Source organism: Parasteatoda tepidariorum, chromosome 3 (assembly GCF_043381705.1).
Source record: "Parasteatoda tepidariorum isolate YZ-2023 chromosome 3, CAS_Ptep_4.0, whole genome shotgun sequence".
NCBI classification, from domain to species: Eukaryota; Metazoa; Arthropoda; class Arachnida; order Araneae; family Theridiidae; genus Parasteatoda; species Parasteatoda tepidariorum.
In genome coordinates, this window is record NC_092206.1 from 48,435,829 (window position 1) to 48,449,748 (window position 13,920).

At 23.9% G+C, this 13,920-nt stretch overlaps 1 protein-coding gene across 16 annotated transcripts in view; it reads left to right on the plus strand.

Annotated features, from left to right (window-relative positions):
• Positions 1–13,920, plus strand: part of LOC107452311 (cell adhesion molecule Dscam1) — a 113,306-nt gene that overhangs the window by 37,102 nt on the left and 62,284 nt on the right. The window contains exons 1-2 of one of the 16 annotated variants that reach the window (XM_071178584.1): positions 2,851–3,031; positions 4,302–4,595. The exons of 11 other annotated variants lie outside the window; for them this stretch is intronic. In XM_071178584.1, coding sequence (XP_071034685.1) covers positions 2,980–3,031; positions 4,302–4,595 — 346 coding nt within the window. In that variant the 5' untranslated portion in view covers positions 2,851–2,979. Of the gene's footprint in view, positions 1–90; positions 388–2,850; positions 3,032–4,301; positions 4,596–6,525; positions 6,771–6,985; positions 7,283–8,702; positions 8,898–9,596; positions 9,894–11,680; positions 11,884–12,030; positions 12,328–13,920 lie in introns of those variants that run through there. 4 more of the 16 variants (XM_071178586.1, XM_071178585.1, XM_071178577.1 and 1 more) reach the window with 4 other exon arrangements.

Here is a 13,920-nt window from a genome sequence, read left to right on the forward strand (position 1 = left end):
TGTTGCTTCTTAATTTTATGTTAAATTATGACTCAAACTTTATCGAACTATTCTTAATGATCTTTGCTAAAAAAAAATTTTAAATTCTAGGTTTCACTTTAAATGAGCCTCCATTACTGAATCCTTTATTAACACCTCCAAATTTGGCTATAGGTGATATTACAGAGTTTTTTTGTAGTGTTAAAAGAGGAAGCTTACCTATAAATTTTAGGTGGTATCACAATGGTATTGAAGTAGAATCTCACCATAAATACAAGATTTCTAACAGCAAAAGTAGCTCTCATTTCTCAGTTGGAGAAATTGCAGCTTCTGACAATGGAAATTACACATGTTCAGCATCAAATGATTTTGGAATGGACAGTAAGACTCAAATTATTCTAATTGAAGGTAAAATGCTCTTTTATTTGCTATATAATTTGTGCGAAAATTTTGTGCTGTGTAGATAATCAAAATTTAGCATAAAATGATTTATTATTATATTCTTGACACTTTCATGCATTATCCGTAAAAAAGCACTCTAAATAAATTAAAAGTTTGGAATTCTTGAGAAAAATAAACCAAAACAAATACAAAAAAATTAGTCTTAAATTTATATTTAAATGCAGGAAAATATTAAAATCTAATCTAATGCAGAAACAGATAGGAATTGAAATATAGATGTATTAATTGATAGACGTATCTGCAAATAGAAATTAAAAATAGGTAATTAGAAACACTTTCAGGTTTTGTCTATTAATAAAACAGGTTTAGATATTTTTTATCCCACATTCCCAAGTATTTAAACTACTGATTTTAACTCTTTTTTGCTTCTCCTAAGCTTAATTAATAACTTTTTAGCCCCCAAGGCTTAAATTTTTTTTATTTATGTTTGAAATGGATTTTAAAGATATTTATTAAGGGTCGCAATTATGGAACAGCTTGTATTTTATATAAATTTTCTTTTAGATTCATATAAGAAACATGTTGCTAATGCGTCCTTTCTGCATTTTTTAAAATAAATATTCATGTATTGAATTCAAAATTAAAGGGTCTTTATAAATTTTATTATGAATTGTTTAATTTCTTTTCCTTAAACTTTTGACCTAGCCTTTATTTATCTTACATTGTAATCATATAATTCTTTTTAGAAAATAACTATTCCTTCAAAGTTTATGCATTTACTTGAAAGATATATAAAATAATCTTCTTTAAATCATATCATGATTTCATATTTGTTTGAAGAAAAGTATAAGACTACTAAAAAAACAGGTAATTATTTATTAATTTTTAAACAGCTTTAAGAAACAGTCATTTTAATTCATACTGATATTGAAAATTTTTTAGGTCAATTGTTCAAAGAGTATGTGATCGAAAGAAGATGATTGATATTTACAGAAGATATCAAAAATCTGTTTGATACTAGAACTCAAAGAAGAACTTACCAGATATTTTCCTGATTTGATGTGATAAACAAATTATTGCAAGACATGTTTTTACATAGGGAAATATTTCTTAATTAACTGAACTTCAGGTAATAATTAAAAAACTATTAAAAAATTAATTTTAAGGCACAAAAATTTTTTATAATATGAAATGGAATATTAAAATTCCTTTAAAAAATAATGCAGTTTCTTTAATATCTTCAAAATTGAATATATTTTATAAAAAGTACATCGCAAAAACTTCGTAATTATTTAATCATGTAATTGTTTTAAAAGATTTGATTTTATTATCAAAAACAGTATTAAAATTTTTTTAAATTATGTTGTACGACAGATTGATGTTTACAAAACATACTTGATGTTAACATAACAATTTATTGATACTAACAAAATAGTTTAAATCCCAGAAATATAAATCTTTTACTAAGTAATATGTATTTACACTTCAGAACGAAAGTCCTATACTATTATTTCATTTTTAAAAAGAATTAAAAAATTTCTATGTTTGATGTTTTTGCAAAGAATTAGTAATATTACGTTGCAGTAATGCAACTTAATTTTAGGAGTAACTGTGACAATGTATAAGCGTAATTTGAGCCAAATAGTTATAATATTGAAGACTCAAAAATAGAAAAGGTTTGAAATTGCTTCTTTTTTGTGACAATATTTTTTTAAAGCATGTTGAAGAATCATTTTATTAGTAAAAAATTTTATATATATTCTTAAAAAAGCGTCTTCTTTTCCTGATAATTGCCATAAATTAATCAAAAATTAAGATGTTTTATTTTATTTTTTCATTAGAAAAGAAACTTTATATTTTATAATTATAAATTTAACTTTTTTAATTGTTAAAGTAATATTTTTATTACATTTCTAAATTTTATATGCAAGATCTTTTAGAAAAAATTTTAAAACTTAAAATTTATTTCATTAAGATATGTTTCAGTTGTTTTTGTCTTTTTTTTTTTGATGTACTAGAATTAGTAGCATCTGACTCAACAAATATTAGTGATTTCCACACACATTTACGATCAAATTTATTTAAAAATAATATAATTATCAGAAAGTACTTAAAATGATTTAAACTTTTTCGCCTAAAATTTATAAAAGTTTTTACCAGCCTTATTTACTTTTAGGAATTTTATTTAATGAAAATTCAAATTAACATTTCTTTAAAAATTGAATTAACCTTAAGGCATTAAATTATTTTATTCTCAGTGCCTATAATCCCCTGATGAGCTTTAAGCTAAACTTTGATAACTTTTAAAATTGAATGATTCATTATTAACAAAAAATATATGAAGTACCCGAATAATCCGAAAATTGAATCGAATGATTAGTTAAGGAATTTTATAAAAAATTTTCCTTTTTAGAGTAAATAAATTTATAATTAGTTGTGTCCTAATGCGATATGTGGCGCTAGTGTCACGTTTATGTAAATTTACGCTTTGTTTGTCTCTATAAACTCGAACTAAGCCTCATCACTTTCTTACTCTAATTGCTTATTTTGTGAATAATTCTAACTAACATCATAGACACTTATAACGCCTTATCAATCATGAATAACGCGTTCATTGTTTTCTCAATTCTTTTAATAACTGGACAAAAAAGTACGTACTTGTGGTTTTTTTTGCTTACAATTAAGATGAGTTTTGTCTAAATAATCTGAATTTTCAAGAACTATTGAATACAATAACAATAGAATAATAAGCAAATTATAACTACAAATTGTAATGTCTAGAGATGAAATGTTATACCAATAATTTAACATAGTTTAGTCTTCTACAGCATAATACTTTTTGACGTTTGAATATCAATTATTTGAAATTGTTTTTAGTGTATACAACAACTTTTTTAAAGTTAAAAAATATCATTATGTTCATACGATGATAAAAGTATTACCTTTCTGTCATTCTATTAATTAGCATAATGTTTGTACTTAAATATATTAACTAAGATCATAGCAAAAGCTTCCAGAATTAATTATACAAACTTTATAACCTTTATAATAAGAGAAAAAAGACTAAGATTATATTTTATATATTATTATCATTTCTTTTTTAACTACAATTTTAAAAATATTTATTTGTTTTGTTTAAACAAACATATTTTGAAATTGATTTTGAACCTATTATTTTCTAAACGTTTCTGAATGGTTTCTAAATCTAGTGATTCCTGAACCTAGTTTATTGCCTGTGCTTATTTTAAAATATAAAAAAAAACCTGTAGTTAAATTGTTAGTTTTCGAAAAACACAAATATTTTAAAATTTGTATGCATTAATGTTGCTTCATTTTTATTAAATTTAATCAATATATTTTAAATAGTACTCGCAGTTTGGGGTTGTAAAACAAAACTTAATTTTGTTTTTAATCTTTTTTTTCTTCGAAAAATCCTGCACTGTTATTCACATAATTTAACTAACTTGATGCTGCACTATTTTTGCTTTTAATGCCATTTTATGTCCAATTGTTGTATTTCTTTTATTTATTGTGCGTCTTTTTCAAAGTGTCCAATTTTTTTTTCTTAACTTGATCATATTCCTAGATATCAAAAGTATAAACAAAAATATTTACAAATAGGTAGTTTATATTCTTATATCTGATTTCAAATATATTACAAAATTATTAATCAGATGGATTTAATTAAAATTTGTGATTAAACTTTTTTAGTTTAATAATTACATTTATTAATGACTAAAAATTAAAAGTTTCTAAATTCTAAAACTAAATTCAGGGTAATTATTTTTTCATAATTTCAATAAAAATTATTTTACAATTACCTTAAAACCATGATATTGTTTTTAATTTGATTTTATAAATGCTGAAGAGTGTAATTAAAATGTCTTTAGATGAATACGTTTTCTTTATATCATTTTTAGGTTTCTGCAATGAAGTTCCAGTTTTAAATCCTTTACTTGTTCCTCCAAATTTAAGTATAGGAGATATCACAGAGATATCGTGCTCTATAAGAAGAGGTAGTGTGCCAGTAAGATTTAAATGGCTGAAAGATAATGTTGAGGTTTCTGCTTCTTCCAAATATAAAATTACCGACAGTGGTAGTGGTTCTCATTTAAAAATAGGAAAAATCCAACCTACAGATAATGGAAATTATACATGCAGTGTAACAAATGCTTATGGAGTAGATGAAAAAGTTATATCTCTATTAATAGAAGGTAAGAATTATCGACAGCAAATATTTGTATTGAAAAATATCTCAAATAAAGTTACTTCAATGGCACAATTTTTTTAAAGAATGTATAATAAAATTCGTGATTTAGACCTTTAAGTACTTAATTAATACCTATTCTTCTTAGTGATTCTCTTGTGTACTTACTTTTTTCATCCTGTAAAGTTTATCTTCAATAATGTGTAATAGAACAATTTGTGTGATTGTGTTTCATGGGATTATAAAACAGTGTAAATACTATTTTGAGAGAATTGCTTCTTAGACTTAATCTATTTATGAAAACTTATATTTGTTGACTATCAATGAAATTAAGATTTTGGTAACTTTACAGTAGTAATAGCTTTCTCACAGACATTTGGACTAACAGTATGAATACAAGGAATTCTAAAAATATATATTATAGCTTAAAATTTCTTTCCAGCCGATATTATTGATATTATTGAAATGAATAGGTATAAGCTAATAGACTGTAAACATTTTTAATTTCAATTTCACATACATATACGTATTTGGGATAGGGTTTTCTCTTTTCTAGATAATGTAATTTTGTCATTTTTTGTATGTATAGAACTGTGTTTAAAATTACTGTCCTTTTCCAAATTTTTTTTAAATATCTTTCTTTTGTCTTTCAAAATGCATTTTAAATTAAAATGATGATGATTTGCTAATATTAAACTAATTTAAATTTGAAAATATCATAATTTTTAGAAGTTCAATGATGAAGAAACATTGGATAAAGCTCTTATACACCTTTTTCCTCAATTTTTCCTCTACCATGCTCTACTTCATTTCTTATTTTTATGGCTAACTTCACCTCCTGTCATTCTAAATAATAAAATGGCGCAAAATTTTTCAATTTTTAATTTTCCGAGACTTCCTTGTGTTTTTTTTATTATTATTTGTTTAGAAAATTCTAAAAAGAAGCGAAATAATATCTTGTGTTTTGCCTGTGTCTAAAACGAACTTTTAGAAAAAATAACTTAAATATGTATACGTATATAATTTTTTAGCTGAAGTTATTCATTTTTGTGGAACTATTTGTGAGCATAAATGCGAAAATAGCCAATTTCAATGTGTATGTACATTAACTTCGAAATAGTAACAAGAGGTATCACAATAAATCTTCTTTAATTCTCCATCCTATAAATTAAAATATTGGGTTACTCTTAATTTATTTTTTTATAAAACTTTAGTGCTATCAAATTATCTCTTGCCTTATGGAATTTCAAAACTTTTCTATTTACGTATGAATCATTAAGAATTTTGTAAGGCTAACTGTTTTACTAATACTTTCAAAACTGCATTTACATTCATTGTTTCTAAGACAAATGAAACAATTTACTTATACAATGTCTAGAAGTCTACATTAGTTAATTTGTAATTAAAATTGCAAATTATTTTTTATACAAAATCTAATGTAAATATGCATAGAAGATTAATACTTTGATTGGTGATTTGTTGAATTTAAAAATAATTAATTTATTTATCCATTGGAAATTTAATTAAAGTTAAATGCATAATACTTGAACTTATATTACGGAAAAACCTTCAGATGCATTCACTTTTGAAAATTTCTTGAATCATATTGTTTTACTATTTAACTTATAAATGTTATTAAACTCCTGTATACTTTTATTTGAATAAATGTAATTAGTAACTATGATGACAATTTTTATTATTTTAATTATTTGGTCTTATTATTTATTCTTGCTTTTCAATTTCTAATTTTTTTTAAAATTTACTGGAACTTACAAAGTTATTGAAACCTTCAGAAAAAATAGACATGAAGGATCTTTTAAAATTTATTAAACATGAATGTTCAAAAGTTTTAAAAAATATCGTTTATTTTAAAACGAAATCTTCTTTAATATTAACTTACCTGAAATTATTTCTTTAATATTACGATATGTGGCGCTGCAGTCACATTGTGTAATTTATAATGTTATTTCTTTTTTAGCTTTCCACAATGAGCTACACAACAAAAGCTTATCTTTTCCCTAAGGCATTTGTTAGAGATTATGTGATAATATTTAATAATTAAAAAAATTTCCTCTTTAATTGTTAATTACTGAAAAATTGAAATACTTTGAAGTAAGCATACATTTTCAAGTTAAGATGACGTGCTTAATGGTTATCATCATTTGGATATACACCCACCTAGGTTAGTATATTTCTTATACATTTTTCACTAATGTCTAGGCAATTCTGTTATTATTTAAATATATTTCTTTAACTTATTTTTGTAACTATGTATATTAAAATATTTATGTTACCTAATACTTTATATAAGTCAATAGTTTTAATTCATATGAAGTTTGTGTATTTGTACGCTGAAACTCTCGATGATTAATTTAAATGAAATTGAATTATTTTTAGTTAAAGGAAATGAAGAAATTCCTGTTCTAAATCCTATGATTGTACCACCAAACCTAGCTATAGGAGATATGGCTGAACTTTCTTGCACCGTAAAAAGAGGAAGCTTACCAATTCAATTTCAATGGCTTCATAACAATGAACTAATAAAACAGCATGAAAAATACAAAGTATCAAGCTCTCAAATTGGATCTCACTTTCTCATTGGAAAAATCAAACCTTCCGACATCGGTAACTATACTTGTAAAGCTGAAAATACATATGGTGAAGATAGTAAAACACAGAGTGTTATTATTGAAGGTAATAATGACATCTTAATTTTAAAAAAGCATTATTGAAAGTATGATTTTAGAAATTTATTGTTTTTAAATTTAAGTAAAAATGAGATTGAAAGTATTTTGTAATATATTTGAATATTTTGTTAATGTTTGTTTAACATTTTATGTATTGTTTTTTCTATTGCTCCTCAGCATTTAAAGTTCTTCCGGATATCTTCTTCATTCGTTGATTTAAGCGCAGTTAATTTCAAAAATTTTCATTTTATTTTTCACCAAAACAAAGCAAATTTTGAGTTTCAAATTGATGATTTATTATGTAACAGCGTTGGGATAATGTTTTTAGATGAAGGTAAGTTAAATTATATATATTACATTTATTTCATTTTTATTTTTGTGTATCTATCTATTTTGTGCATCTATTATTGTAAAGAATTTCTGATATGTATTTTTTTGCATAGAAATTGTACTTTTTAAATATTTTATGAAACGACAAATGTATTAGATATGCCATTTTTAAATTTTTTTTGTTTAGAGTTAAATTATTTTAGTTCAACAATGTGCCTAAATTTCAAAAACAATATCACTTTTTTCCTAAGAAAATAGTTAGATGTATCAGTTTAATGAAACCTTATTTTGCGAGGATTTCAAAAATTAAAAGTTTTTAAGAAGTTGCTGATTTTGTCTATGAAGGTATGACTACTTATACATATTAATATTTTAAATATAAATATTAATGCTATTTTTTATTACATTTTATAGACTTAAATTACTTGTTGGCTTAAATTTAAAAATATTCTTAAAAATATTTTGAATATGTTTTAATTTACATATTCTTAAAATTGAGTACCTTCATTATATTTATAATTTGAGTTCATAAAATAATTTTAAATACACATAAAATATACTAGTTCTAATACTTTTACAGCATAATTAAATTAATGTTATTTTTTTACGTTGAAACCATGTGAACTGAACAATGCAATCTTTATGCCTTATGTGCTAACGCTGCTACTGTATTTGCATTATTCTCATTCTTTCTTATTTATTTCTCTTTTTGCTAATACAAGAATATCAATTTGTTTTAGGCTATTTTTATTTTCTAAGTATAACTCAAGAATGTATTTTAGGCTAAATATCGTGCATATAATACACTTCATTCTTTCTTTCTTTTTCGTATATTTTTACATATTAATATTAACAAAATACTATTTTGTGCCAATAATTGCAATTTAAAAATGTTTTATCACTTCTTAATTCTGTTTTTATTCTTCTAATTATTAATTTTTATTTAAAAAAACGTTCTTTATTTTCTTCTTTACTGCATTCTTTGATGTATTTAAAATCAGCATTATATTTATAAAATATATCCATATAAATTTATTCACATAATATTAACAATAGTTTTTAACTTTATTTTTCTAACGACATGTGGCGCTGCTATCTCAGTATTCAACAAACAATATTAAGGCTTGATTTTTAAGGCTTAGCTAAAACTGATTGCATTTAGTTTTATGCTTTATATAACTTTTGATTCAATTGAATTTCAAAAAAGACTATACATTAAACGTGGTATAAATTGCTGAAAAATATAATGTGGAAATGTAGTTTGATATGCTGCCTTTTAGTTTTGCAAAAGGGTATGTGTTCTATGCTCAAAATAATTTATACCTATTTATCTACGTTTTATTTATAATCCAATAAATCAGTATAATTTTAGCAGTTTTCTTACGTTAGTTTTAAAACAGTATTTTGAGATATTTTCTTTTATATTTAAGGTTGTTCATTATTATATAATTAAAGAATAATAATTTAGACTTTTACGTTTCTCTGTAGTTTTTGTAAGTATTTATTTATTTGTAACTTCAGGATTAATAAATGTACAGTGGAATTATTATCAGGATTATTGAATATACAATGATGTAATTTTTTAATTATAGAAAATTGTATTTAAATTCATTTTTCATTGACAATTATTATTTGAAAAACTAAAGTATTTTTTTTCAAAACATTTATTTAAAGTAATTATAAATAACATGTAAAACTTATGTTAAAATTTAAATAAACTATTGTTTTTAGTCTGCATATTAAAATGTTATGCGAAATTTTAATTTACATTTAAATTTGAAATTGAGAAATAATACAAAGTTTTCCAAAACTGTAATTTTCAAATACGATCCGAGAATCACAGAACAGCAATAACGCAATTATTTACAAAATTATATCTCATTGCTTATTCAAACATTTCTATATGCTTCCGATATTCCTATTTTGTAAAATAAATTTCTAAATCAATATTGAATTTATTAAAAAAATATTTATTCTGTTTTTACTTCTAGCTTTTACTAAGGAAGAATCCCCCATTCTAAATCCAATGTTTATACCACCAAATCTAGCACTTGGAGATATGACAGAACTTTCATGTACTGTTAAAAGAGGCAGTCTGCCTATTACTTTTGATTGGTATCACAATTACAATCTTGTAAATGATCATCAAAAATACAAAGTGACCAAATCTCAAACAGGTTCTATGTTTCGTATAGGAGAAGTTACTGCTTCAGATAATGGTAACTACACGTGTAAAGCAAGAAATTTATATGGTGAAGACAGTAAAACAGGGAGTGTTCTTATAGAAGGTATGCATATATTGATGTAATATCAGGATTTCGTAAAAATATATGCATGTTTTGTTTTCATGCAATAACTTTGTGTATTTTAAATGTCTTACAATGAATGTGTTATATTCTACTCATTAATAAATGCCTGCTAATTTGTTTGGTTTAGAATAATTGATATTTTTCCTATTAGTGAGCAAAATATCCATAATAGCATTTATTTCACTAGTGCTTTCTAGTTTCTTTAAATTAATTATTGGGTATGTTTAAAATATAAACGAAGACAATAATTTTACTTTTATTTGTAAAAAATATTATTTTTAAGGTATAACAAATATTTTTAAATTTTTTCCACTCTTTCGTTTATATTGGCTTTCTGATTGATTTTAATGGAAATACGTTATTTAGTAACATTTATTAGATAAATAAATTTTTTAAGATCTAAAGTTTTATTTCACATTTTGCTAATATTTATTTAGATTCGAATTTTTGTTCCGAAGGTAAAATAGAAGTTTAATATTTTTTCTTTAAAAAGAGAAATATATAATCGTAGGTAAAAAAAATGCGCATATTTTATAAACATCTTACTCAAAATAACAACTTAGAACAAGAAACAACATATTTTATTATAAAATATGTTGTTTTATTTAAAATATGCTGTCTTCTCAATTTGTTCTATTATAGATTCAAAATGTCTTATTATATTTCTGGTTTATAGCGCATTATATTTCAAATAATTCAGAATTGAAACGTTTCATTTAAAAAAAAATTTTATCATCACTATTGCATTGAAAATATATCGTACATATTTTTGTATTGATGGCTGCCTGATAAACTTCGTGAAACTGATTCATTATTAGTTTATTACTTGTTACATAATTGACTGAAATTTTTGAAACTTGAAATGTTTTCAACTGAAATGTATTCGTTTTAAATCTATATAAGGCTCAGTATTGCTGACGTTGAATATAAAGCAACTTCTGCAATCACTTGTTAGAAATTGCTGAGTTATTTTTTATTGTTGTTGGTTGAAAAAAAAATTCTGTAAATATTGACATAAAATATAAATACTCATGTGTTAAAAGTTGCTAAATCTGAGGAGTTTTAGTGCTACAATTTTTTAGGTTAATTACAACAGTATTAAGACACTTTTTGTATTAAATATTGCTTTGCATGTACGCGTAGTTGTCTCCAATCACTCGTGTACACGTAATTCTACTTGCTCGAGTAGTATGTCTCCATTTTTATTCTGTATATTATTGAGTTTACATTCTATTATTTTGTATTAATACACTCATTTCAATAATGAAACTCATAAAGAATCTGTTGAAATTACGAACTGCCCAACTCATAAAATGGAGGTTTTAACACCACTGAAACTACTTTTTTTTAAATATATGAACTTTATTGTCTAAACATAATTAATTTTGCGATGCTTTTTTTTTATATGATTTAGTTTATCACCGCTTATTTTAAATGTTTATTAAAGTGATTATTAAAATTGAAAATTGTACCGCTGACCTTTCAATGTATCCTGATGTGTAAATTCGATATACTCTTTTTTAAGGTGAATAAATATGCATTACATCTTGTATCTCGTTACATTATTATAAGTATACATAAAAGAACAATATCACAACGCAAATAATTATTTTCTTGAGTACAAAATATATTATTAAAAATGAATAAATTTTGTACTCTCTGTATAATATGTATTTCTTTAAATATGGACTCAAATTTTGCCCTTAAAATTAATTCTGTTACTTATTTTCGAAATATTTTTATAATGTTTAACGTTATGTGGCGCCACTGTCACAGTTTACGATGCATAAACAAATGGCTATCAAAGACTGACTCTTGTTTGATTTATAAATTGTAAACTCACTTGGCATTACTATCTGTATATTTAAAGTTTTTTCTGAATTAGAGCGTAACAATTTCATTTTATTTAATATGAAAAAGCTTTCTGCAGTTATATTTACATTTTGGATTTTCTTTTTCATTCAATTTAGTAAGTATTATTAGTAACTGTTATAAATGTCATATCTCCTGTAACAGGAGATCGATTATTTTCTCAGTTTTGAAATTCATGGGCTTAGAATGTTTCTTAAGCCCTAAATGATGTATTTTAATCCTTTTGAAAAACTATTTTATAAAGGTTACGCATCAGAAGAAGCCCCTATATTAAGTCCATTACTTATACCTCCGAATCTCGCAATTGGTGACACAACAGAATTCTTGTGTACAGTAAGACGGGGGAGTCAACCAATTTCTTTTTCGTGGATGCACAATGGTTATGAGATTGAAAAACATTACAAGTATAAAACATCTAATGGTAAGACAAGTTCGCAACTATCAATTGGAAAAATTCAAGCATCTGATATTGGTAATTATTCTTGTGTGGCAACAAACAGATTTGGACAAGATACCATGACTGGTAGTTTAATAATTGATGGTAAAATGTTTTTGAATATTACAAAATTTTAACTATGTATATTATAATGAATTTAACTCTGAAACAGTGTTTTTTATACTATATCTCTACAACGTATGTCTCTGTCTATAACGTATCTCTATAACGTATGTATCATCTATAAAATGCTACTAATCATTACAGACAACTATTTTACAGTATTACTTAGATCAGTTGCTACAAATCGCTTACTTCAATGTTCTAATTTGCTGAAATTATTTTATTGAGGAATGTTTACTAATGCAGATACGCATTGCAAGTGTAAGATTAAAACAGAATAACATTAAATGTTGCTTGATTGTTTGTGCAGTGTGAAACTGTAATACAATTTATTTGATTTTATCAGTTCGCGAATTTAATTATTGAAAATCTTTATAAACTTTTTTATCTTACTATTTCTATAATAATAGCAATATTTTCATTCACAGCTTTCTTAAATAAACCCATTTATCTATTCTTCAACATACAATCTTACTGAAATTATTTTAATGATGAATATTTACTGATGCATTGTATGGATTAATTATAAGAATCCAATAATCGTGCATACTTTATACATGTTCTATTACATTGTATTTTAATAATTTATCAAAGCATTTTAAATATAAAACAATTAAATTTATCATAGAATCTTGAAATATTAGAAACTTTATTACTTCTCACCGAATTAGGAGTAAAAAGAATAGATGCATTTTATTTTATGAGCTTTTAACTCAGAATGCAAATATTTATTTCTATTATAAAAACTTATTGTAAACAGTTTTGTTGAAAATCGTTTTATTTTAAAATAATTTAAAAAAATACATTCTTTTACAGTATTTGTGTTGTGCCATAAGGTTTGTGAAAGTAAAAACGAATTATTTGTAGTACGCAGTGAAATATCCAGTATCAAAATACGGTATAAAGCACAGGCACTTTGGGTGCATCATCCGTAAAATTCGTTTTACCATAAATATTGTACTATGATTTTTAGAGAAATATTGATTTAATTTTAGTTATTCAATAATTTTACGGTAATTTTTATTGTAAAAATTATGATATATAAGATTTTTTGTTCCTTAACATGTTTCGGTAAAGAAGGATTGCATGGTAAGATGTACCGGCACCCAGAGTGTCGGTACTTTTTACTGAAATTTTTTACTATATAGAGATTTACTACAATAACCAAACTTACATAGAATTGTTTTCCTTATTTGAACTAAAATAATAAGAACTGTAATACTAAAAATAAATAAAAGTATGATTGGCGTTGTGTAACAATTTTACTGTGTTTAATTTACTGAATATCAATTTTGACTATCCAACAAAAGTTTGAAATATATTAAGGATATATGAATAATACACTTTTATAATGAAGATAGATAAATACATCAACGACATTTTTGAATAAAAAAGTACTATTTCTATAACTAATTTTTATTTCAAGCAATATGTATTAATCATGTATAAAAATCGATTTTATTTTGCCAAAGTACTGAAACAGCTAATAAAAATTTGAAACTGTACTAATTAGCTAATGTTAACTTCTATATTTTAAGCATTTAATTTTAAAAACGTGTTTTACAAAATTTACAA